Source organism: Ambystoma mexicanum, chromosome 9 (assembly GCF_040938575.1).
Source record: "Ambystoma mexicanum isolate Mex_15411 chromosome 9, UKY_AmexF1_1, whole genome shotgun sequence".
Lineage (NCBI taxonomy): Eukaryota > Metazoa > Chordata > Amphibia > Caudata > Ambystomatidae > Ambystoma > Ambystoma mexicanum.
Window position 1 is genome coordinate 874,886,144 of NC_090931.1, and position 26,602 is coordinate 874,912,745.

At 46.2% G+C, this 26,602-nt stretch overlaps 1 protein-coding gene and 1 long non-coding RNA gene across 2 annotated transcripts in view; both read left to right on the plus strand.

The window, feature by feature from the left end:
• COL6A3 (collagen type VI alpha 3 chain) overlaps positions 1 to 16,488 on the plus strand; it is a 270,362-nt gene extending 253,874 nt beyond the window's left edge. Inside the window, exons 46-47 of the mRNA XM_069615983.1 lie at positions 13,708 to 13,884; positions 15,649 to 16,488. Coding sequence (XP_069472084.1) covers positions 13,708 to 13,884; positions 15,649 to 15,689 — 218 coding nt within the window. The 3' untranslated portion in view covers positions 15,690 to 16,488. The remainder of the gene's footprint in view (positions 1 to 13,707; positions 13,885 to 15,648) is intronic.
• On the plus strand, positions 1,207 to 13,121 carry LOC138488724 (uncharacterized). Its single transcript, XR_011274704.1, has 2 exons — positions 1,207 to 4,140; positions 4,403 to 13,121. It is a non-coding gene; the product is annotated as an uncharacterized lncRNA (long non-coding RNA).
• Positions 16,489 to 26,602: the final 10,114 nt, after the last annotated feature.

Genomic DNA, 26,602 nt, shown 5'->3' on the forward strand with positions numbered 1-26,602 from the left:
TGCGGTTTTGTTCGGAAAAGAAGTGGGTCTACGCCTGCCCACCTAACTTCTAGAGTTTTGAAAGCAATTTTCCTGTACCGCACTCAAGTCTGCGAATTCACAAGTAAATTAAATAATATGCAAAGAGATATTGTTATCTCAGAACAGTTCGTTTTTTATTATTGTGTAGAATTTGTCCAAACAGTACGTTTTGCTGATATTGTCAATTATTTGTGGCTGAGTTCATTTGTCACATATGGAACATATGTTTTCTCAAGTAGAAATCCAAAATCATTAAGGAAGGAAAGCAAAATACTTGATTCATTGTTTGATGCAGTTCATTCAATTGTTTGATATCATTCATTCAAATCAAACCATATGAGTGCCTAACAGAACCTCTCATTTGAGTTTCATTCATTTACTAACATAACCAATTATGACAGTCCAAAAGAGAATAACTCAATGCCAATAAATATATCAATGGTGATGCCAAAATAAACAAACTAAATGCCAATAGAACAATGCCAATGCCAACACGCTTTTCAACCCTTCCGGGTCTTCTTCAGGGCATACAATATATACATTAACTTCAACGAGCTTGATTTTACAGTTTATGATCAATTCCTGTGTACCACATCATTGTTCATCATTGTGAAAGGGGAAGGGGAGGTGGGAGGTGGAAGAGAGACAAAAAGTACAAACCAGAATTAGTATTGTAGGCTTTACGATTTGGTGTTTGTAATAACACATTCATGAAGCATCCCGCTAGTTCTCCCATGTGTTTACTGTATGTCCAGTCATATGTACATTCTCTAAATCATTAGACATTCCCAACTCAATACTCATAACAGACTATTGGTTCCTGAAACAAGAACAACTTCTCTGCTATTCTTTTCCTTATTCACCTCTGGGTACTTACACTGGATAAGTCAAAGAGCCTTGATCAAGACCCATTATTCCTAGACGTATGTCCCAAAAAGCAGCCTAGGGCCCCACTAGCGTTAGCTTTGTTATTATCCCTCCAACTCTTAAGTATGGCACTTCCGTCCCTACTACCCCCATATTATAATGCTTACTTGTGTACTCTTTAAAAAACACATTGAATGAACTCAGCCACAAATAATTGACAACATCAGAAAAACGTACTGTTTGAACAAATTTGACACAATAATAAAAAACGAACTGTTCTGAGACAACAATATCTCTGCATATTATTTAATTTACTTGTGAATTCACAGACTTGAGCGCGGTACAGGAACATTGCTTTGAAAACTCTAGGTGTGCAGATACAGACACAGCTCTGTCAATGTATTTCAGACCTGGAAACCATCCCTGCTGTTCCACACTGCACACCCAGCCCTCGAATGTTTGTTATTCTTCACTGGCCACGATCTCCATACAGTGGAGAAAAAAACCCTGCATCCAGCTCTGTCATTGCCCCATAATCCACTCCTGGACTGGCACCCACACAATCTCTGCCGGTGCACCCCAATCATGATAACAAACAGCTCTGCCAGTGCACCCCATTCCTGCACTGCAGCATGCTTCATGTTTCAGACCTGAGTCCCCAATACGCAGATCTTCCAATGCACCTCAGTGCTGTCCTAGCACTGTCTGCTATCCCAATACGTGACTGACCAAAATTGCCCCAACATTTAGACTGCTCTAATGATGCTTCTCACTCCTTAGGTGTGGTGTTCATGGCGTGGACACACGTGGCATCGGTGTCCAGTCAAAGGATCGATTACAAAAGGGTTGAATGCAAAAGGTGAGAGTCAATAGGGTCGAAAACCAAAGGTTCGAATTCTTTTTATTTAAATATTTATTTTTGGGTTTCCGTGTAGGTAAAAAAAGTGGTTTTTACCACAAAAACAGGGGTTGGTGGGGGGACCCCCCCAAAAAAATATATATATATTAAAAAAAAACATTTTGGAACCTTTTGTTTTCGAGACTATTGACTTGAACCTTTTGTCATTCGACCCTTTGCAGTCGATCCTTTGACCTATAACCCGTGGCATCCTAGCCTGCGCACAGCTGTGATCTTCTTCTTTTCAGAATCCCTCGGCTTCCTTTTCCTGTGCTCTTTTTCACAATTACATAATTCCTTCATGCCCTGAGCTCCCAGGGTTGCACTGGCATCCAGAAAGTTTGGTGCTATGGGCCAATGTGGACCGGTTTCATCATTCAGTGCATTGTGTTGTTGGGAATTTCCACCAATGCCAATGGCCTAGTGTGTTTCAAAATCCACGGTTCGCCACAAATGTTCGCACAAATGCAAATATGGGACCTTTTTATTGTTTGATCTAGGGGTATATTTGTTCTTCTGGAGTGGCTCTACGCTTTTCCCTTGTCTCATGAGCAGGGTATTGAAGCCCATCCCTTTAAACATTCTTACCAACAGTTCATTATGTTTTATAGGGGAACTGCAAAATAAATGCTATGTTGGCAGCAGGGAGACTGTAAGGTGTGGGTTTGGCTCTTGTGAGATATGCTGGACTAAGTGCAATGGGTCAGGAAGCCCCCCAAGCTATTATACAGCTACACCCACAAATGCCACCATCTCACACCGCCCACCAGTGGCAACTCCTCACAATGCCTACTAGTGCCAGCTGCCACATAACTCACCAGTACCCGCCTCTCGCACTGCCCATCAGTGACAGGTTCTCACAGGGCCCACCAACGCTCTCGCACTTGTTCAAGCAGAGGGAGAGAGCGAGAGGGAGGGAGAAAGAGAGGGGAGAGAGAGAGAGAGAGAGAGAGAGAACATTCAGTTCTAGGCTTTTCGACTGAAGAAGCACCTTTAGGATGGTCATGAGAGTTCAAATGAAACCTTAATGCCCTCTGAATCCCGCTGTTGGATGGGCTCAGCTGGCCATAGGATCTTTCATTGGGAGATAAATGCGGATAGGCTGCGGTATAGGGAACGGATGGGTGGGATTGGATGGAAGGGTGGGGGTAGAGGAGTAAGAAGGCAGCCAAACCACCATTAATGTCTGTCGTTCTGGGACTGGGAACTAATTCTTTACAGACGTTCTTTCTGTTTAAAATATATATATAATTTGGAGAGTGCTGGATTGCAGGGGAATGGTACACCGTATAATGAGATGATAACTTCATTATGCTGTGCACGTTTCAAGGTAATAGCCGTGGCCTGGGACACATACACAGGGAGATCAGAGTTTGGATGGTTTTCTAGCTCATAAAGCATTACTTACCGAGGTAAGTACAAGCAGGCCAGCTATGTAATGACACTGGACAAGCTTGGCACAGGAACACTAGAAGTCTAAAGGAAATACAATGGTGCAAAAAGGCTTTAACATTAGACTCGGACAAAGCTCAATTGTATGACAGATAGGCTGTGTAATGCTGTTATGCCATTTTGTGTTATGTGATGTTATGAAACTTTGTGTTATGATGCAGGGTGTTATGTTGTCTTATGATTTGTTGGCTTGCATTACCATGTGCTATTGTGAGGAATTCGACCACCCACACGGCCGGTGTGTGCTCGGCTGGCCATTTTAATTTATTTTAAATTAAATTGAATGATGGTAGAATAACCTCCGTAAAAAAGATGTGTCGGGCTAATCTGCACACATTTTCCTATGCTCACCGTATGACATACACATAGAACTGTGTACTCTGTGTGGACATAGCCTGCAGGCACCATCCCCCCTGTCATATTTAGTTAAAAAATGACAGCCATGAGTACATCAAGGCATCTCAGAAGAGGGAGGGGAAAAACCTTCCTCCTGCCATGGTCAGCCTAATTAACTAACAAAGGCTCCATGGATCCGCCCTGCCCTTTTCTTAACTCTGCTGATGGCAGCTTTGCATACTAATCAGAGTTAATTCAAACAGGCCCATGGGGGACCTGGTCGCAGGACTAACAAAATACAGGAAAACCCCAGCACCTTTGCTAGGCATCTGTGTCAACCTGATGCCAGCTCCTGCTTCTCAGTATCAAGGTAAGTGACCTGTAATGTCTGGGACAGCTGTTTACAGTATTCATCTCTGCAGGGGGACCCAATTCATGTGGTTTGGCGGCGACCGAAAGCCTGGTCTTGCAGCAGCTTCAAGGGAGACCTGCCACTTTAATCAGGAAACAACAAATAGCCCAATTAACCAAAGAGACCCTTTGATCCACAACAGACAGAAAGATGGGTGAGACTTAGTATTACATTTTTTCACCCCTTTACCTTTTCTGTTGCAAAGCACTCTGGCTATGACCTCACACATACATGCGATTGTTGGTGGGGAGCCAGAATTGGTTAATTAAGATAGGCCTTGCCTACACCAATCACTGTGGCCGAGTGGGCTTTGAAAGTGGGTTGAGCCCATCTTTTGTGCAGATCATCTGAAGACTTTGCAGTAAAAGGAAAACCTCCGCATTGGACCTTTGCTAACAGTACAGCCTTCTTTACAGCTTCCGCGAGTGAAGGAAGGCCAGGATTTCCTAATTGGGAAGCAAGATCCCTCCCCTGAACATCTCCCAGGGAACAGAGGGAGATACTGAATCCAGAGGACCCTCCAGCAGCTCCAGAACTGGTACCTGGCCAGCACACAGCATGCCCTGCTAGTTTCTGCAGCAATCTTCCTAGGTGGGAAGTGCCAGAGAGTCTCTGAACCAAACCCAGGACAAGGCTGGTGCCTGCAGCACTCTCCTCAGCTTTGAGCCGTCTGCCTTAAAGGACGACATGAGCCCAGTGAAGAAGCTAGGAGGAGTGCATCGACAAGCATCAACCCGCGTTCACCTTAAAGGACATTTTCGAGACAGTCGAGTCCCTCCAGCTGCAACCGACTGCACCGCTGACTGTTGTTACACCACAGTCGCCCACGCCACCCGAGATGCCTCAACGAGCGCTTCAGGCCTGCCGACCAGCACTGAGACAATGATTGCTGACCCTGAACCGCCATGCAGGCCAGCCTTAAGCCGTCTGTCCAGTTTCGCTCACCGAACTGCCTGCCGCCTAATACCCATAGCTGTCTACTGTCGTGAGCTCTGATGCAGGAGCTGCAAAGCGCCCTGAAACTGCTCAACCCTGTCAAGCACCAAGAACTTTCACAAGCACAAGGTACATTTTGGGTCTGTCCCCCTGGTCCTTTTCCGAAGGCCTCTAGTGACATTTTACAACAAATTGCTCTCTTTTTGTTGAAACCAAGAATCCTAGAACTATTGAGATTCATTACTTTACAGACTACCCTCCTGTAAGTATGCAGAGTGCTTCCCTTTTCCTTCTTGAAACTGTCTGTCCTCTGCATTCCTTTACAGGATGGGTTGTATTTTCTAGTGTGCTAGAACTGCCTGTTGTGATAATTAAGTAGATATTTTTATACAATGTTGACTGGACAGTCCCTTTTATCATCGGGTAATAATTGTCTTTTCTCTGTTTTGAAACTAACCATCGATCCATGACCTTGCAGAGATAAACCTGCCATGCACTCCATGTTACCAAAATTGGACAAAGAGGTTCATGATTTGCTTGTGTTTCCAATCTGTTCGGATCGCTTCTGGTGTACTAGAGGTTTGGGGCTGATTGATGGTTTAGAAACCGATATTCATCCCTGGACGACTGGTGACCCGGAAGTTGATTTGTCACATTGGTGGAAAGCGGTCGGATCTAGTTGGAGCCTTGCACACAGCTTAGTAACCCAACGAAAAAAGTAATGTTGCAGGCAACGTTTAGACACTGCTAGATATTTGTAATAATCATGGATCTTGACATAGAGACTGTGAAAGGCATGAGCAAGGATGTTGTACGCATCCTATGTCAAGAGCGGGGACTTCCCCACAGCACTAAGGTTTATAAAGTTGCTGACCAGCCTCCAAGCTTGGGTAGAAGCGAGGGCGGCTGGGGAGAAGACCTCAGGGGACGGGCTAGGCCCTGTGTTCCCAAACGGAGAAAAACCTTCCAGAGGGGGAAGTGGAAGATGACGAGGAAGACAGCATGAGCAGTGGTTCTCACCAACCATCCCGCCTGTGGACAAGCGTGGTTTCCCAACACTCTAGAGTGTCAGTGAGGTCAGGGGCTACTGCGGCATCCCGCAGGTCCCAGGTCTCAGCACATTCTCTAAGTTTTCCAGAGGAGGGATTCAGCTGAGGAAAGTGAGCAGCCTCCTACTCTCTGTTTAGTGAAACGCTTTACACACAGAGAGTTGGTGCCAGAGGAGCAAAGAGGTCCAGAAGGAGAGTATTTGGTAAGAGAGAGTTGCAGATAGAGTGATCCCCAGCCCGAGACATGTGGATGATGCAGAGAGATTTGAATTTGATCTGTGCAGAAACCGGTAGCCAGTGGAGGCTTTTTAGGGCAGGAGACATGCGGTTCCCGGCCTTAAGGTCAAGGATAAGTCTTGCTGCTCTATTCTGGATTAGCTGAAGTGGTTGCAGAGTGGAAGAAGATAAATTGAGGAGGAGGCAGTCAAGCCTAGAGAGACCAGGGCTCGGGAAACATTGAGCTTCTGAGGGAAAGTGAGAAATTGGAGAATTCTTTTGAGAAGGAAGAGTTGGAAGTGGAACTTCTTGGCAATGTCCTGCATGTGAGGGAAGAAGGATTAAGAAGGATTCAAAGATGACTCCAAGGTTTCTAGCTTCAGAAGAAGGAGCAGGGGAAGAGCCCAAGGTGGGAGGCCAGAGAGAAGGGAAGAAGGAGGGAGCAGGAGTCCCAATTGGAAGGATCTCAGTTTTGCTGGCATTGAGGCAGAGATCATTGGAAGAGCACCAGGCCTGGATGGCAGACAGGCAGTCAGGGATGAAGGAAGGTGCGAATGAGTCAACAGGAAGTTTGAAAAAGAGTTGAGTGTCATCTGCATAACACTGGAAGTTGGGGGAGAAGGAGGAGATGAGGCGGGCCAGCTGTACAATGTAGATGTTAAAGAGCCAGGGGGAGAGTATAGATCCCTGTGGTACACCACAGGTGGAGATGGAGGTAGGAGAGGAGAAGGTGCCCAGGATGACATGGAAAGAGCAGTCAGTTGGGAAAGAGGTCAGCCATTCCAGTGCCCGTTCCAAGATAATAAGGGTATAGTGGAGCCTTTGTATAAGGGTGGAATGGTTGACAGTGTCAAAGGCAGAAGAGAGATCCAGTAAAATGAGGCCAGCTGGGGAGCTGGAGTCCAGAGATGCGAGCAGTTCTTCACAGGTGTTCAGAAGAGTAGTTTCTGTGCCTCTGGAGGCTCAGAATCCAGATTGATGATTGTGGAGACCACTGACAAGTTCATTGTGCGAGTTGAGTTGGGTCAGGGCCAGCTTCTCCAGCAGTTTACCCAGGAAGGGGGTGATTAAATGGGGCAGCAGTTGGATGGACAGGTGGGGTCTGCTGAAGGTTTTTTTCAAAAGTGGCCACACAACAGAGTGCTTGAGGGAGGAGGGGAAAGAGCCAATGGTGAAATAGTAGTTGCAGAAATCAGCAAGTGCAGGGGCAAGAGTCAATGTTGTCCTTGCGAGTTCTGGACAAGCAGGGGAGAACCTGTTTGGAAGAAGACTTCATAGAGGGGACAACTCTGGTAACTTCTTCAGGTGTGACATGGGTGAAGGAGGAGAAGGCGGAAGGAGGAGGGGGAGTGGCCAAGGGAGGCAAGTGGGTGTGAGATGGTTTAGGTGGGTGAGTAACAAGGGTATTGAAGACGTCCTGAGTTTTGGTGGCAAGGTGTGTGACCAGTGCATTGCAGAGGGCCTGGGAAGGAAGAGGGGAGGACGAGACTGTGGAAGGGTTGGCTGGCTCCCAGGAGATTTTGAAGAGGGCAGCCATCTTTTTGGATGCACCTGATACCCCTGCCTGAATGTGGACCCTTTTCTTGGCATGCATGGCGAGTCTGTATTGCCTTTGGAGCAGGCGGAAGGCCAATTTGTCAGAGGGTGAACCTGAGGTTTGCCACTTCCATTCTGCTGCTCTGCACTTTTGTTTCAGGGCTGCACGTTCGGAGTCATGCCAGGTGTTACACCTAGAGGCAGGTTTCAGGCAGATACTCATAAATGGGGCAAGGATGTCAAGTGTGTTGGTGATTGCTGAGTGAAGATCGCTGAGAGCAGATTCTGAGGTGGAGTCTGAAGTAGGGGGGGCAGAGGGGTTGAAGGTAGAGGCAAAGGCAGTGGGTGACACTGGTTTCATCGGGCGAATGTTCGAGAACGAGGTTGGCAGGTCTTTTGTGGGTGCGGTAGGAGGGCACAGGGACCCAGGTGGGAGAAGAGGAGAGAACGGTCTGACCAGGAGAGAGGCGTGACCAGAGGGGGAGCGAGCGAGAGGTCGGAGTGGATGATGGCGTCCAGGGTGTACGCAGCCAAGTGGGTTGGACAAGAGGGGAGGATGGAGAAGGAAAAAGAGGCGCAAAGGTCAATGAAAAGAGTGGATACTGAGGCAGATCGTCCAGTTGGATGTTGAAGTCACCCAAGAGGAGGAGGTTAGAAGTGTCTGAAAGTAAGGAGGAACAGAAATCTGCCCATTCAGAGAGGAACAGGGTGGTGTCGCCTGGAGGCTGGTAGATGATAGCAATGTTTAGAGTGGAGGAGGAAGAGATGACCAAATTGCAGACCAGGCTCTTGAAGGAAGTATAGAGTTGGGTGGGTACGATGGAAGAAGAAACCCATTCAGGATAGATGGAGGTGAGCCCACCACCAGCACAGTGAGGTCGAGGCTTGGAAAGGATCTTGAAGCCGACCGGGAGGATGGAGTCAAAAGCAGTAACTGAGCTGGCATTGAACCAAGTCTCGATGAGAGCGAGAAGGTCGATGTGAGTGTCTTAAAGAAGGAGGCAGATGTCAGCAGAGTGTTTGTTGGCAAAGCGGATGTTAAGGGTTGCTAAGTGGAGGCAGTCTCTGCCTTTGAAGGTTTTCTGAGGAGAAGTATAGCGGCGTGGTACTCCGGTCCGAGGGAAGGACAGTGAGAGTGGTGAGGGGAGAGGTAGCAGAAGGAAGAAAGGTTGATGAGGGAAGGCAGGATCTGGTGAAATAGTTGAAGGTTTGGTTGAGGACCCTGAACCAGGAAAGTTCCAGTGTGGTAGACATGACATGATATTACAAGCGGCGGAAAGGGACATAAGGTCCCATTCCATGGAGTCCCATGGGACTCCATAGATGTGATTGCTGGAATTACTGGCACTGGTAGTACTGGTGCTGGTGATTCCGGCATTTATTTGCCAGTAGAGGACGGATTTACCAGCAGGTCAGGCCTGTTGGTAAGCCAGTGCCCCCACCGGCAAACTTGTATTTCCCTGGTCTGGAAACAATGGCAGTCTCGGAATTACCAGCAATTTTACTGCCATTTTTTCAGGACCGGGGAACTTGTAATGAGCCCCTTTAAGTCGTTAGTATCACAAAAGAGTGGCTTCAAAGTCACCCAAGCGATGTAGTGCACATTGCTGCAAATGTATATGCTGACATGGTATGCTTTATGTGTCCTAAACTGTTGGTGACATTTGGTTTGATAATCGATAATTTACAAAATCTTTTTCAGTGAAAAAACCTGAACTGGTGTGCATAAGAGATGCCCCTGAGGTGGTATCTGGATGTCACTATCCGTCCCTGATGTGTTGGACATAGTGCAAACATGGGATTATTTGGCCCCCTTTAAAGGTAAATGCAGATGTGGGCGGAGCCTACACTGATTTCCTATGGGAATTCAGGGCAAACATACTCCACTTAAAGAGGTTAAGGCTGTGCCTGGGATAACCAGGAGCAGTGGCAACTTTTCCTCTGCTGCAAAATGGGTGTATACGACCGATCCAAGGATTGAAAACAACCAGACTTTCCAGTCAAACTCCAAAAACCTCCTTCTCAAAGCAGACCGTAGTCATGAAATTCTCGGTTCTGACCAGTCGTGGGGTCAGTGCCTGAAAATTAATGTATTTGGGGCACAGTGTGGTCGTTTGTTGTTGCAGTGATTTAATGGAGCTGAACCTTCACACGGTTGAGACTGGGGAAAGGTCCTTCTCATGGAAGTGAAAGCACGTGCAGCACCACTTTCCCCATCTCATCGTCCCCTGAGAAACACGGTGGACCCCACAAGAAATCCCATCAAGCACTGGGAGCAATTTCCTAAGGCAGCGCGGCCTCTCTGCCTGGAAAGAAATATGTAGACAATTAAAACATCTAAGGTTCGCTTTCATTTTTAGCAATTGTTAGTATAATTTTTTCTTACTAATCTGCAATTTATGCACTAGTCTAGGAAACTATGGTGACGCATATAATGCGAAACAGACCCCAAGGCCCGCCCCAATATCCCACTTAAAGAAAGGAATAAGCAATTACATTTCCAGAGAGGAGTGGGCAATGTGCCAATGTGTCTATCTGCCATCTGAGCGTAGGATGTACCCATCATTCCAATTATTGAGGGGCTGGCATATCTAAGACAGGGCCGCCTGTTTGCAGGCAAGACTGCACATCTTGACTGAAGATGCAGGCATTAACACTCTAGGATATTATCACACAATATCTGGTTGAATGCATTGTAATATTCTAATAGAATGTTTGAAATGTAAAATAAACATTACTAAACAAAAATGGAATTGTGAGACCCAACTAACAGCAGTATTCAACAGTGGGCAGAGAGCCAAGGAGGACCCTTATGGTAGATGAGAGTGCAGACATATGTAGTGCTTTTGTTTTGCCCGCATTCACAACCCGGTGCCAGTACACTGGATGAGATTAAAGGGCACACGACAGGGATTAGGTACACAGCTGCTAGCAAGAATATACAGGGGGTGACCACTTACAGAATCTATTACACATTCTTTGTCAGGCTCATAGGTGAACCCCCAAGGAGTGCTGTCCCTTTTGGCCTGTTGGCGCCTGCCTGTGCTTTCTCTGTGAGTGAAAAATAGAACATCCTACTGCAACTTGGCAAGCAAATATAAATGCTGTCTGCGGTGCCCAGAGTTGGAACTCTTGAATTTGGAACTCCAGGTGTTCCAAGTTCTAGACTGCAAGAGTGATTCAAGAAAGATAGTTGGAGTAGAAGGGTGACCTTCTTCGTGGAACGTTTTAGCAGGGTTATTAAAACGGCTAAGTAATTAAAGGAATTTGACGTCCTCCTGGGTGTTAGAATGTTTCAAATGGCGACGAGCGATCTGTTCACTGACCTTGCCATCTTCGAAATATCATTTAGGACTCAAGGCGAGGTTACACGCGGGTGGACCGAGTCCTCCCACCTTTTTCAGAAGGTGCACTCAGTGCTCCCCCACAGCTAAAATGAGAAACATTGAATGTCCTCTTCGAATTTATGAATTAGATCCGACCTCAGGATCGAACTGCAGTCGTCAGGTTTACAAGCCAGACACTTCACCATTGCACCATATAACCTGATCAAAAATGACAAACAACTAAAGGTGAAATGTCCCATTTCGGTACTGCAAGTTCCAGGGAAAACATTTGTATTGGTTCTTGGAGTTTAAAACATGCACACCTTTTAAAGTTTTAAAAACACTATTAGAAGAAAATATCCTCTTCTGGTTGTGTGTGTGTTGTTTTATGAAAGGCAAATGCCCTTCGTCCTGTGCAGTTTTGGTGGGTACGCAAAGGCAATTTAATGAAATATGCATATTTTACCTTGATATGCTAATTTCTGGCAACTTCACATCCTATTGCGTTTGTTGAGGAGTCCCCCCACTTTAATTTGTAGGACTTGACCCCTGATTATCATTGCTTCCTCTGACAACACCCCCCACCCCCAAAATCTGCTTTGCCGACCTAGGTACCATGTCCCAGCGTGGTGTAATGCAAACATAAAGAAGGGAGCCTTGACAAGCGGAAGAAGGAGGATTGCGGGTGCAACTGATTCTTTAAAGGTAGCATGAAGGCTCGCGAACGTGCACAGATGGTGCCAAAACCACGAGTGTGGCTAGAAAAGAGAAGAGGGCTGAGCGCCTGTAAACACGTGAGCCCTAAGCATTAGAGGAAAGTACCCTACCATGAATCGGCACATGCCTCCATCTTGAAGGTATGCTATAATTGCAATACCCTGAGCTCACACACCTGGAGTAAAACAACAATACATAGACATAACAAAGTGTTGAAAAAAAAACAGTGGATACATTGATTGACAGCCAACTAAGTGAACCTGTTGAGGTGCAAGGCATTACTGTTTACCCACAACATTCCTTGATGGCTGTGCCAGGAAAACCATCCATTTCATGGATGTAGTGGAAGGAATCTTGGGGTAATTGCATAAGTACCATCAACAATGAGGGAGTGATGGCAACCAAAAAGAAAACTTTGTTGCACTCATTAGGTCCAAAAGGACACCGCATATTCAGGGAGATACCAGCCCTCAGGAACGGAGAAGGAGGTGACCGAAATGAGCACGAAAATGGCACAGAACAGCTAGATCTTTATTATTATCCAAAAACAAATGTAGCAGTCAACAGATATTCATTTTATTATTTATTATGGGAGCGAGAGTCTCCCATCAGCGCTCTGTCTATTCCATCTACCTCGAACATGGGAATGGGAACACTGAAACACTGGCACCATTATTAACGGTGCTGGTGCTTCAGTGAACAATCTGCCAGTAGGGGCCTGAACTACCGGCAGGGCAAGCCTTCCAGTTGTTCACAGTCCCTACCGGCAGACTTGGAGTGACCCAGTCTGGAAAAAGTGCGGGTAACCGTTGTTACCAGCTCTTTTTTCCAGACCAGGTAACTCATATTAGTCCCAGAAGTTACATAATGAGAACACTGTGTTGTGAAAGATCAACAAATGTCATACATAATCCTAGAAATTCCACCATTTTAGACTTATTGCTGGTAAATTCTCATTAAAAGAGTTTACCATGGAAGTTTTACTATTGGAAAACGCAGTCCCAGAATATCCACCAGTGAACGATGTAATGCCTCATTATGAGGGGATTATACAATTACTGCTCCGCGTTTACTGTAACCCCTGAAAAGGCTGACTTTTTTTGCATTTCGACCCCCTTTAAACCCTATATATATATGTGTGTGGGGTGGGTACAATATTTAAAGGATGAAGTGGGGGCTGCAAGGGTCTCCCCCACATATATATGGGGTGAAAAGGGGTCAAAATAAAAAAGTCAACATTTTCGAGGGTCGCAGTAAATGCGGCGCAGTGATCGCATAGATCCATTATGAGTTTGGAGCTAACTTAAAAAACTGGAGTGAACGGAATTACCTCCAGTTTTTTAAATCCTTATTATGAGTTGCAAACCCAGCATATGCATAGATAGATTAACTCGAATAAAATGGAGGAATTACCGCCAGTGTAATTAACTTACATGGTTAATTCCTCCATATCCCAATGATGTCCTGTGTAACTTAGAATGGGGACTAACTGCAACTCATAATCAGGTGGGAATTCCACAGTTATTACCTGCGGCAACTGTCATTCCATGTGGAAAAATTAACACTGCTAATACGTCAAACTCATAATGAGATCCTAAAACCTGGAATGTGAAAACACAGTTTTCTCAAATCTGAATGTGCAACACTCAAGGGTCTCTTCCATATATGACATAGAATATTAGCATTTCCAAACTGCTGCATATACTATGCATTACACTTGAAAATTAAAAGAACATAACATTTGTTTTAATTCTTCTATTTTTTCTAATTGTAAATTATATTAATAAGGAGTGAAATTTAGTTTATTTGCATATCTGCGATCATAGGATTTTTTTGTTTTTTTTTAATGATATTATATTGCCAGTCTTATATTGGCTTGATGCAAAGTGCAGCGCCCCCATGCTGTGCTCAGGGGTACTGAATCTACTTTCTTCTCCTCAGTTTACGTCACTGACATCTGCAAGCTACAGAAGGACGAGGGACCCTGCCGGGATCATGTCCTGAGATGGCACTACGACCCCCAGACCAAGAGCTGCGCCAGGTTCTGGTATGGAAATTGTGGCGGAAACGAGAATAGATTTGACACACAGAAGGAATGTGAAAAGGCTTGCGTCCCAGGTAAGTGCAACGCAGTAGTGAAATTCACGCTTCTCAGAAATAAGCAGAGGCTGATGTAACTTCTAAGTGATCCATAGAGCAGCACTACAGAAAACATAACCAAAAATGAAGTATCTGTTGATTGGTTTGTTTTAGTCTCTCTTGGTCCTATTATTTTCTACACCCTCCTTTTCTCTGTGCAATGCTACCATAAATCAGCGAGACACGCTGAATTCCATTGATCAAACTCAGGCACACATTTTCTCCAACTAGGAAATGCATCAGAGTACTCTGGTCGGATTTTCATCCAGGCCGCCCCACAGTGTTCCCAGATGACATAATGTCACAGGGGACCTTAAAGTCCAGTCATGAGGGTCCATCTAACATTTTACTGCATTCTAGGAATTGTCATCTTGGTCGACTTCTATTGCACATATAGGACTGAATTACCAGGTCGCAATAGTTTCTCCAAGGAAAATCGAAAATTGAATCATGATAGATTTGATCTCACTTTTCAAGTTAAACCAAGTGACAGAGGCAGAGGTGACACGGATGGAGCCTCCCTGGTACAGAAATGCCTCTTTCTCCCCTTGGAGAACATTCCTTTTCGGAGAAAGCGAGATCAAGGTGTGCTTTCGCAAGCTGCCTTCACTTAAAACCATGAGCAAAACACTTTAGATGCGCTAAGCACGCACAGTTGACCTTGCTTAATTAACATTTGCACGTATTTAGTTTTAAAGGCACTTGAATAGCAACCCTGTATTTCCGCCAGAGGAATTACCAACTCATTTAACTCCAAAGTGCCTGTAATGTGTCCCCCAAAATAACTCTCACTTGAAGAAAAACCTGGGTGTGTCCCCCTCCATGTGTCCTGCGTGCATTGTGTATGGTTATTAAACTTGAGCCGTAATGGACTTTGGCACCGTAGCCTATGCAGAGCAACCCATTATAACATGACTTCCTGGCCCACGTGACATTGAGATGCTGGAGCCCCAATCGACAAAATGAAGACCCAAAGGCCTTATTGTGGCTGGTGTGTGCCCTCGGTACAACGTACTTTCATCAACAGACTTTTTTTCGATGGGTTTTTTAATGAAAAATGTTAAATGGAAAAACTCATCGAAAAATATAGTGGGGAAATTGCATATAAGGGGTTGGAGGGGATTGGGAATAGGGAAAACACAATAGGGAGTTTGGGGGGGGCAATAATAAAATAAATAAAATTCAATTCGTTTTTTCATTGAAAAATATGAGTAAAAAAATTGGAAACAATCTGTCGATGAAATGACATAGAACCGTGCCCTGTGCCCTCGCATGCCAATGTTTCTCCTTTGTCTTAGTATGTTTGCCTTAGAGCAGTCAGTCCTCGATGGGTGGAATGAAGTGGGGCTATCCCTGCTATTACCTTCAGGGCAGTAACTCAGGGAACGTGGCCAATGTTGTCCTCCACTACAGGCTGCAATGCTACATGACATCAAGGCTTTGCCTCAATGGCATGTATAACTTCACGGCTACTTAGAAGGACCTTGGAAGTCAACGACAAGCAAAGACAATGCTTTGAGATATACTTTTGTGCGTCATTTTTCTGAACTAAAACCTGAAGGGCACTTACTTGCTTCCAAGTGTCCAAAGGACTGCGCAATGGCAGATCTGTTGAGGGAAATACTCACCAGTTGAACTTTTTTCACCACAGAAGTGTTTCTCTTGTGGAGTTCCGTTTGTGCAGGCTTGACTGGTGGCTCTGTTTCACCAACTAACACCTTGCCTTTCTGTCCCTGTTTCCAGCGCATCTAAAACCCGGAATCGTCACCGCCATTGGAACTTAAGGAAGACACCAAGAAAAACAAAAGGAAAAAAACAACATCTCAACACTTACCTCTCAAATAAAAAAGCGAGAACCAGGAATCATGGCCATTCACCATGGTGACACGTTTTGAAGCAGAGAGGGTAGAACCACCAGCGTTGCACTGTACCGTCGCCACCTCGCCCCTGCTTTGCCCTCCGTGCAGTCGTTAAAGGAAACAATTTGCTACAATGCCTAACAATACGGTGCTATTTTTGTCTAGTGGACTGGGTGCTAGTGGGTGTGCACATAAGTGTGCGCGCCTTCAACGATCTGTAACATTTACTCCCTAAAACTCTTGATCGATTTCAGGCAACCAAACCTTGAGGAGACCAACTTTCACTATGCCTGTATTTTCTGGACACCCTTCATCGTCTTTGCGGAAAGTCCTTGTATATGCAAATACTATATGCTGATAAAAAAAGAAATGTCAATTGCTTCTTTACCCTGTTTAACCCGGGGGTAGTTTTGGTACCTCTTCATTCAACTCTTCGTACCAGCAAACCTTTTAAGCCACTTGTAATATAATGAATCAAATCACTGCTGGTGAAACACGTGTGATCAGTGAATGGTAGGGATTGGCGGTGCGTATAGCCTCAGTTACTGAATCCGGCACATGGGAGTAAAATGTTACTTACAGACCTCCAATCTGTTGTATAAACCTTGGGTGATTTTATTTTTGTTTTGTTTGGTGGGTTTTTTGTTTTGTACTTCCTTTGAGTTTGGGATCAGAGGAAACCTTGTCAAATGAAAATTGAAATAAATTCTGTTGGAGGTGTTGAGCTCACGTTTATTCTTTCGTTATTATTGATGTATTAATTGCCCGACAAGCCGTGTGCAGTGGCTATAAGGAGTAAGAAAGCACCAGACCAGATGCATCTGTGCATTATAGCACCTGGAATGGTATGAAATGGTGACTTGAGCATTAAGACTCACCACTCAGACTGCCAAAGTGGTGCGATCTCAGTAGCTTCAAAAGTCTAAGGCGGAAAAGCAGAACCATCCTATGTGAAACCATCCTGAGTTCTGGCTTCTAGTTATGATATGATATGATGATACGATGTGCATTTATAACGCACCTATACACCAGCGTTTCCAGGTGCGGCAAGTCAAGGAGGGGGGATCAAGAGAGGACAAAATAACGATCTTACTATGCCTTGTGTCATTCAGATCGCGCAAGTGCAGGGAAGGGGGAGGGGGAGAAGTGCCATGGGGGAGGGAAAGGGGAAAGTGTAGTTAACTCACAAGTGCAGCCAGCCGGTGGCTCATAAGTGCAGAGAGAAGGGACTGTAGGGTTGCAGATACAGACCCTTAAGTGCTGGGGAGCCCAGAGGGAGTGGAGGTCACTGGACATGTAGGATCCTGGGCCCAAGTTCAGATTGTGAACAGGCGACCAGTGCACGGAGTTGTCAGGTGCATCAACAAGGGAGAGGAAGAGAGGAAGAGAGAAAGCGGAAGCGAAAAGGAAGATCTTGAGTTGCTTCTGGACCCAGAGGTGGTTCTGCTCAAGTTTGAGAGAGGCAGGGAGGTTGTTGCAGAGGGAGGCCCCAGCCAAGGAGATAGATCTGCCTCCAACTCTCTACTTGGAGAAGTGTCTGACCCTCAGAGAGTTGGAGGTAGATGAGCGGAGAGCTCGAGAAGGAAGATGTCTAGGAAGAGAAAGTTGGAGGTAGAGCGGTCCCAGGCCCCAGAAAGCCTTGTGGGCAATGCAGAGGGTGTTGAAGTTGATCCGTGCAGCCACGGGAAGCCACTGAAGATATTTCAGAGCTGGAGGTATACGATCCCTGGGCTTGAGACCAAGGACAAGTCTTACAGTCCAGTTCCGGATAAGTTGCAAAGGTTGAAGAGTAGAGGCAGGAAGATTTAGAAAGAGGCTGTTGCAATAGTCCAGCCTAGAGAGGACCAGAACTTTGGAGACAGTGAGCTTCTGGGGCAAAGTGAGAAAAGGAAGAATACCTCTGAGGAGGTACAGCTGATAGTTTGACTTCTTAGAAACGTCAGAGATGTGAGGAGAGAAGGAGAGTGTGGAGTCCAAGATGACACCAAGGTTCATAGCCTCACAGGAAAGAGCAAGAAGAGGGTCCAGAGTGGGCGGCTAGAGAGGAAAGGAGGGAGCGGGTGTCCCAATGAGTAGGATCTCAGTCTTACTGGCATTAAGGCAGAGATCATTGGCGGCAACCCACTCCTGAATTGCGGCCTGACAGTCTGGTATGAGAGAAGAAGCAGAGTGGCTGAGGGGAGCCTGAAGGAGAGCTGAGTGTCATCTGCATATCATTGAAAATTGGAGCAGAAAGTAGCGATGCAGTGGGCAAGAGGTGCCAGGTAGTGGTTGAAGAGCCTGGGAAAGAGCTTAGACACCTGGGAACACCACAAGTAGAGACACAGATAGAAGAGAGGAAAGACCCCAGTTGAAACCTGAGAGGGTCGGTCGGTGAGAAAGGAGCGCAACCAGGCCAGGGCCAGATCAGTAACACCAAGGTTGTCAATGTATTAAGTTAATGTATTAAGTGATTAAATGTTTCAAGGTAAAACAATTACCAAGAAAATGTAAAATCAAAGCACACCTGTACTGCACAAAACGAAATCCCCTCCCTTCAGGCAGTTTTTTGAAGGATGCAGTTACATAGTTTTTTTTTTTCTTTTTTGGTGCATTGTACTGAGAAAGCTAAACACCCTACACCGGAAGGGTAAAAAATGGGGCTTCAAATAGTGAACATTTTCTCAAAGTATTTTGTGGCCTGATCAGAGGTGGTGAAATTAGTATGCAGTGTTATTTCTGTCACTGGTTCAATGCATACCATGTTTCACCCCCTCCTCCTTAAATTATGTGAAGTGGTATTGAGAATATTTAAAGAATCGAAAGCTTCTCCTATACTTTGGCAAAGGAATTACTGCATACAACTTTGAGGTTGGCCAATAAAACTCTGGTAAACAATCCAGGTATGCTTGGGTTTCAAGGTGGCCAAATCCCTAGAAATAGTAAGAGTAAAGTTTCTCCCCTTAACAACTTTCCTCAATGACCACTAGTATATAAAACGGAGCTCAATTCAAGCATCTTAAAAATGACAAGGTTTTTTGTATGGTTAAGAAACATTTATTTATGTTTCTTTAATTTAAATTTTATTTATTGGTTATTTCTATTGCGCCTATACAGTCAAATGGTGTTTCAAGGTGCATCAAGACAAAAAGGGTGGGGGAGGGGGGCAAGGGAAAATACAGACTAAAAACGATCCTACTAGGTCTTGAGAAATTCGGAACGTGCAAGTGCTATAACATGAACGCAGTGCAGGGAAAAGAGGGAGACACGGGGGAGGGGGCGAAGGAAGGGGAGGAACAGGGGTGAACAAGCAAACAAAACAAGACAAAACGATTCCACTAGGGCTGCAAGTGCCATAACATGAGAAAGGAGGGGAGGAGGGAGGAAGACAAGTCGGGAGTGTAGGTAGGGGTGGAACAGGGGCAAAGAACAAGCAAAACAAGACACAACATGATCCTACTAGGCCTTGTGACAATTCGGAACGTGAAAGTGTTGAAACATGAAAGAGGAGGGGCGGGTGGAGGGGGGTGCAGGTAGAGGAGGAGGAAGCAGTGCAAATACAGAACAAGGTTTGAAAGGGGAAACGGTGGGGTGGGCAGGAGATTTAGAAGCAGCATCACAAGGTGTAGGAGGGCGACAACAGGTATGCATTAACAGGTAGAAAACTGAGACAACAAGGGAACACAATTTTGAAAGCCCGCCTCATGGTTCAGGGTTCCAACATCAATAAGCAGCAGCAGGAAGGCACAGCGACTATGAAATGGCTGTGTAAGTATGGAAGCCATGCCACGTATTGCACAGACATTACAGCAAACTCAAAACCATGGATAATACAGTGAGGTCTAGCAGATTCACAAGGATCAAAGTAGGCGGGTATACAAGCGGCAAGCATCAACAGCACGTTGGTAGAGACAAGTGGCAGTGGCAGGCCTTGGCGGCAGAAGTTGAAGATATTGAGGACAAATAGGTCAAATGCAATATTGGGCTGCCTCACCTCTTGGCAAGTGGGGCTACATCAAGTCTGCAGGTAGGTAGCGCAGCCCAGTGCTGAGAGTGTCAACTGCTGCATGCAAGTAGGTTAGATAAAGAACAGCGCAGGGCTGAGAGTGTCAATTCGGTTGAAGAAGGTAAGTAAGGGTAAAAGGCGCAGCAGGGACAGCAGGTTGAGCAGCAGTGACATCAAGGGTGCACAGATGGAAAGCATCACCTCGAGGGTCGAAAGGGCTACACCCTGTAAGCAGATACGGGTAGGTAAAAGCACAACTGATAAGGTGCATATGATTGTAGAACATAGGTGACGGGTTCCTCACATTAATAAGAACAATGATATAACCTGTGAGTTGTAAGGGCAGGTAGGCTAAGGGAGGAGGCAGCAGGAGGCCAGCCAGGTTAGCACAAGCTTCTACTGTATGCAAAGGAGTGAGCGACCACAAATTCTGCTACCATGGGGACCGGTGAGTTCAGACACCGATTAGACAAGATTAAAATTCAAATAACAAATAATATAATGTGTAACCAAGTACATATGAAAAGAGGGAAGACAGGGGGTGATGCAAAAGAGAATTAGATCATATTATTATTTTAATAGTATTTATTGAACACAGTGTATTGTAAGTAATGGTATGAGATGTATTTAGATTCAGTGTACATCCACATGGAAACATGTTTGTATAGTGCGGAGGAGGGATGGGATGGAAGTGGCTGGGTTGGATTAGTAAACTAATATATCATCTTCAGAAGCAGAAACTTTACACTCTGTTGCGTTGATATTGAACCCACACATGATGTTGTTTAATTTGACCAATAAAAAGAAAGGTGTTCATGTAAGCATAAAAAGAAGAGGAGCTTTAGGACATCCCTTTCGGGTGCTTCTGCAAGGTTTAAGAAAACACAGAGAAACATTTATTAACATAACATCTAGCAGAAGGGTTGGAATATAACAAATTAATATTTGAAAGAAATTTCAGACCCACTCCATACCATTTGAGAATCTCTCTTATAAAAACTAAATCAACTATTGAAGGCCTTTTCTGTGTTTGGAGCAGCCATGGCCAGCTGCCAGTCAGAGAGTCAGCAAAATTGGTAACATCTAGTGTTAGAGCGACCTAACAATCCTTGAAATAACCATTTTGATCAATATCAACAGAACTAGGAATACATCTATGTAACCTATTTGCAAGAATCTTAGCATATATTTTGCATTCAATATGTATTAAGGTAAATAGCCTATAATTCTTAGCATCTAGTAAGTCTTTATCTTTTTTTTAGTAGAATAATGATAAGGGCCCCAACAATGGCGCCATTAACACAACCCTGCAATATCCTTATATAGATCATGAAGGATAGGTATACAAAGCTCCTTGAAGCCACAGAAGAATGCTACGGGATACCCATCTGTGTCCAGACCTTTTTGTCCTTTTAAGGCAGACATGGTAAGTTTGATTTCATCTTGTGTTATCTCTTTCCAAAGTTTTAAAATCAAATTGACCAAGGACAGGGTTCAAAATAATATTAAGATACTCTACTATTAGTTGCATATCATCTGGTATATCAAGTATGTAAAGATTCACATGCAAATCTATGAAGATATTTACTATCAGCTGATCATTAGAGACATGAATTGCACTGGAATCTAAAATTGAGTTAATTTTACATCTTTCCTTTCAGTGTTTGAGATAATTAGCCCGAAATGTTCATACTGTGTTCCCTTCTCCGTGACTTTTATCGTTAATTCTTATGAGAGTCCCGCATGGATTACCAGTAATGAGTTTGTTACATTCAATACGTTTCAGGACAAAATACTTAATATTCTCAAGTGAGGTATCTGAATAGAACTCAAATTTGAATTGTTTAATATCTTCAAGACATAAATTGAGTGTCTTTCAAATTTATTTTCTTATCAGCAGTAAAATGAATAATGTGACCTCTCAACGCTGTCGTTAATGCATCCTAATACGCCTAAGTCCCATCCCCTTTCTTCCATACTGTATGGGCGTCCCTCGCTAGGGACGGGAAATGTAACCTTATTCAGCCGAAAAACGTGTCTTCCCCTTTAAATTTAGATGCTGCTTCCTTGACTCCGCCCACCAGTGGCACTTCTCAGTCCTCTTTTCCGCATCGACGGGAACTGACCGATTTCATCAGCACTCCTGGGTTAGGCCTCCGGCCTTGTAATTCCACATGCTCTTCTCCAGGATAATTATTCCCATTTTTCTTCCATAATGAATTCTTTCGAATTTAAGGCACTCTGTCCACTGGTGCCAGGCTCCTCCCCGGCGCATGTCGACAATAGAGGGATTCAGCAGGTGTCCCGCCTGCAAGGGTCCCTTCCCCATGTCGGATCCACACGTGCTCTGTCTCAAGTGCCTTGGTCTAGACCACGGCTGGGACGGCTGCTCGGTGTGCAACGCAGTTGCCCCGCATTAGTTGAAAAACCGCCGGGCAAGGTGGAGGGAGCTATTTGCAAAATCACCATCGGAGAACCAAAATTAGTACGTCAGGAGGAAGAACAGGCCAAAGGTAGGAACCCTCATATCCAACTGCAACCGCACAAGGGCGATTCTAAGACCATAGCTATGCCAGGCCAGCGGCGGCGAGAGCACAGCAACAGGTATAGGTTCAAGGACCCGCTCCTCACCAGTTTGCGAGGACAGGTTCTTTGAGAACTTCCTCACCCTCATGAGACCCTCTCAAATGGGCACTATACTCAGGGGGTCATCAAGGACATGCTGCCTCCTATACTGCCTCAGCCTCCTGTGATGGTCCAGGCCCCAGTACCCATGCTGGCCCAGGTTCCTGCACCGCTCAGGTGCATATCGTCATGGCGAATCCACCCCTGCACAGCACCCGTCGCAACCACCAACACTGCCAGTCAGCACTCAACAGCTGCCCGCAGCACCCACCAGCACTCCACCAGCAGCACCAAAAACGGACGACACAGACGATGATGAAGACCAGGAAACTTCCTCCTCAGCTAGGACCTTCCATAAGAGGCTGGTGGGCGTCTCTGAATATCTGCGGATCCCTCAGCTGCAGGTTGAACAACCGGAGGCAGGGGTATTGGCAGAGGTACTGACAATCTGCTCAACCACAAAAATGGGCATTCCTCTGAAGAAAGATGTCGATGTATTAGCCAAAAAAGGCTGGCTGAAGCCACATTCCACACAACCTACTAAAAAGCAGTTAGGTGATATGTATAGACAGGCAGATGGAGATGCTCTCATTCTGGCAGTTCACCCTCAACCTCATTCCTCAGTTACAGCGGTGGCTTCTATGTATTCTAAGCCACAAGCCTCCACATCTGCCCCTACATCGGGCCTCATAGGAAAAGAAGAAAAGCTCTTGGAGGCCTATGGGAAGAAAAATCTATTCCAGTGCAACGCTCCACCTAAGACAGGCTAATGCGGATGCCATGCTTGCCGCGGTCAACCAAAAACCTTGGCGAGAGATAGCAAACTTCCTTCCTGAGCTCCCGGCACACAGTCAGGCAAGATTCAAGGCCGGTTTAGCAGAGGAGAACATAGTGGACCAGGATATCATGGAGTCAACTGTCCCACACACACCAACACCGCAGACAGGGCGATTTGTGTTGCCACCGACATGAGGAGAACATCTTGGCTGTAGGCAACCAAGTTTAACCCTGACATGCAGGATCGCATTCTCGATCTGCCATTTGGGGGACAGGACTTGTTTAATTCAACAATGGATAAGGGGAATTGTACAATCGGACCGAAAAAAAGGTCTGACTGTACAAAAAGTCTGAAAATGCATACCACCAAAGGTCCGAACACCAAAGGTTCGAACCTTTGGTGGCATGCATTGTAGGTAAGTTAAAAAAAAAAAGGAGCTGCGGGGGTGTCCCCCGCAACACCCCGCTCACTATACTGTGTGGTATAGTGAGCGGGGTGTTGCGGGGGACAGCCCTGCAGCACACCCGAGAAACAAAATAAATAAATGGGGGCTGCTGGGCTGTCCCCCGCAATACCCCGCTCACTATACTTTGTAGTATAGTGAGCGGGGGTTGCGGGGGAAACCCCTGCAGCTGCCTGTAATAAAAAAAGAACAAAAAAAAAGAAAAGGACCCTGCGGCGCCGGTTCCTGATCACGGAAGTGAAAGGGAACTGGCGCAGCAGGGACACAGCGTGAAGAAAAGGTAAGTAGGGTTTGTTTATGTTGGGGGTGTGGGTGGGGTGTGTTGAGGGTGTGGGTGGGGGGTGTGGGAATGTAGTGATGTGCAGTGTTTGTTCGCATGGGAAATGTACAAACCTTTGGTGGTGCATACATTTCCCATGCAAACTTTTCCATCACTGACTTTTCCGTCACTGAGAAATCCCACAGATCCGGATGAGGAGCTTGATAACAAGAAAAACAGATCCCAGACAGCTAAGTCCCTGTCAATTCCAACCAAGTCTGCGCCCAAGACCTACAGCCAGACTCACCCACACTCTGACAAAGGTAGTACCTTCTGTGGCTTCAGGGGCTTTCAGGAGCGCCGGTTGAGACAGCCGGATAGAATCGATGCAAACAGCACAAATCATCAAATAAGGTGTTCTTCCAGTTCCCCTGCCAAGCACCAGCCTCAGAAAGAAAGAAACAGTGACGGAGCCATCCAAATCCACAGTTCCTGGGTGGGGGGCAGGCTTGCCCTTCACTTTCATTGCAGGTGGATAAGGTCTGCAGACCCGTGGATTCTTTCATTGGTTTCCTTTGGCTTCCGCCTGCCGAAACCTCATTTTCCTCTCCCCCCCCACCCTTCTCAGATTGGGACAGCAACTCTTCTGGTGGAGATCCACTCGCTCATGGTGAGTCAGGCAGTGGACGAGGTTCCAGCCTCACAGGGAGGCATGGGCTCCTATTCCCATATCTTTGCCATACAGAAAAAGAACCAGGCCGGCCTGAGAGTTGTACTAGACCTTTTATCCTTGAACCTTTCCCTTCTGCTTCAAAAGTTCAAGATGGTTACTCCAGCACTAATCGCAGAGACACTGTGTGGGCTAGACTGGATGGGCCACCTGGATCCAAAAGATGCATACTTGCACATCCTGATTTGGGAGCCCCATCATTTCTTCCTCTGGTTCAGGATCATGGGCTTTCATTTCCAATACAAGGTTCTGCCTTTTGGCCTCAATTCGCCTCAGAGGGTCTTTACAAGGTTAATGAATGTGGTAGCAGCCATGCTCCGGGCAGTGGGCCACCACATTTATCCATACCTCGATAACTGGCTAGTCTGAGCGGAGTCGCCCGAGGGAGTGCAGCGCACAGCTGCCACACTTATGCACATGCTATACGAGTTGGGGTTCTGCATCAACCTCAAGAAGTCGCAGTTACTTCCCACGCAGTCCTTAACATTACTGGGGCTAATTTGGCATACAAGGGTAGAGAGGATCTTCCCCTCGGAGGACAAGATCACAGCAATCAAGAAGGTCATGGGGCATTTTCTCAGCAGACCAGTAACCTCTGTGTAGCGGTACCAGCACCCGCTCAGCATAATGGTGGCTTGCCTCCTGGAATCATGAGGCTCAAAATGAGGAGGCTGCCGCTACATTTCTCAGCCTCCTGGAATCAAGAAACTGGTTCTCAGTCAACTCCAGTCCCCATACCACAACACCTTCACCATGACCTCTCATGGTGGAGGGAAGACGCCAACCTGTTAGTGGGCAGGCCGTATAGGCAGCCACCCCAGAGCTCACCATTACCACAGACTCATTCCTAAAGGGATGGGACACTACCCTGGACAACCACAGTGTCCATGGAGTCTGATCACGGCAGTAACAACTGGAACACATCAACTGGCTCAGGATGATGGACATCTGGCTGGCTCTCAAAGCGTTACTCCCCATTGTCAACAACAAGTTTGCATTGAGACAGACAGCTCCACATGCATGTATTACATCAACAAGCATGGAGGTACTAGGTCTCCTCCCACCTGCAGGCTGTCGATCGACATATGGGAAGGGCGAACAACATTTACTTATCAGCAGGCTCCCGGAGGAATCCACCTTGGAGGCGAACAGGCTCAGCAGGCTCTGGGTCCACAACTATGAGTGGCAGTAGAACGAGGATATTCTGGGAGAGATCTTCATCAGGTGGGGCCACCCTCAGGTGGACCTATTTGCCACCAGGAGCAACAGGAGATTCCACCAGTTTGCGTCCTGGATGGGTCTAAGCAAGGGCTCTCTGGGGGTCGCGTTGCAGATTCAATGGAACGGCATGAGCGCATATGCTATTCCCCCATTCTGTTGATTCACAGGGTCATCTGCTAGGTAAAGGAGTCACAGAGGTTTTGGTTCATTTTGATAGCGCCGTAGTGGCCAGCCAGACCTTGGTTCTCAGAAATCCTCTGTCGGATCAGCCACCGGTCTCCGTTCTGGTGGGTCCAGCTCCACTACTATTGCAGCAGGGAGGCACAGTGGTTCACCCCTCTCTGCAGAAGTTAGCCCTGGCAGCGTGGTTCCTGAAAAAGTCACCCTGAAACATCTGCACCTGTCACTGGACAACTTGGCTATAATTCAGGGGCCCAGAAGCAGCTCCCCACCAGGTTCTGTCACTGGGCCAAGGCAAACAAGATAGATTCTTTGGCATGCTCACTGGACGATGCGTTATCTTTCTTGGCGCATATGGCTCACTGCGGGGTGCAGGTACACACCTATCATACTTATCTGGCAGCCGTAGGAGCATACAAAAATTCTGGCGATAACACCTTTTCCTCCTCCAATCCAGTGATCAAAAAGCACTTGATGGTCCTGACCAGAATGTATCCCCCAGTCATGCGCCCTCATCCGGTCTGGGACTTTTAACGTGGTACTGGGTGCCCTGGCCCACAGGCCTTTTGAGCCAATGGCGTCAGCGGATATCAGGCT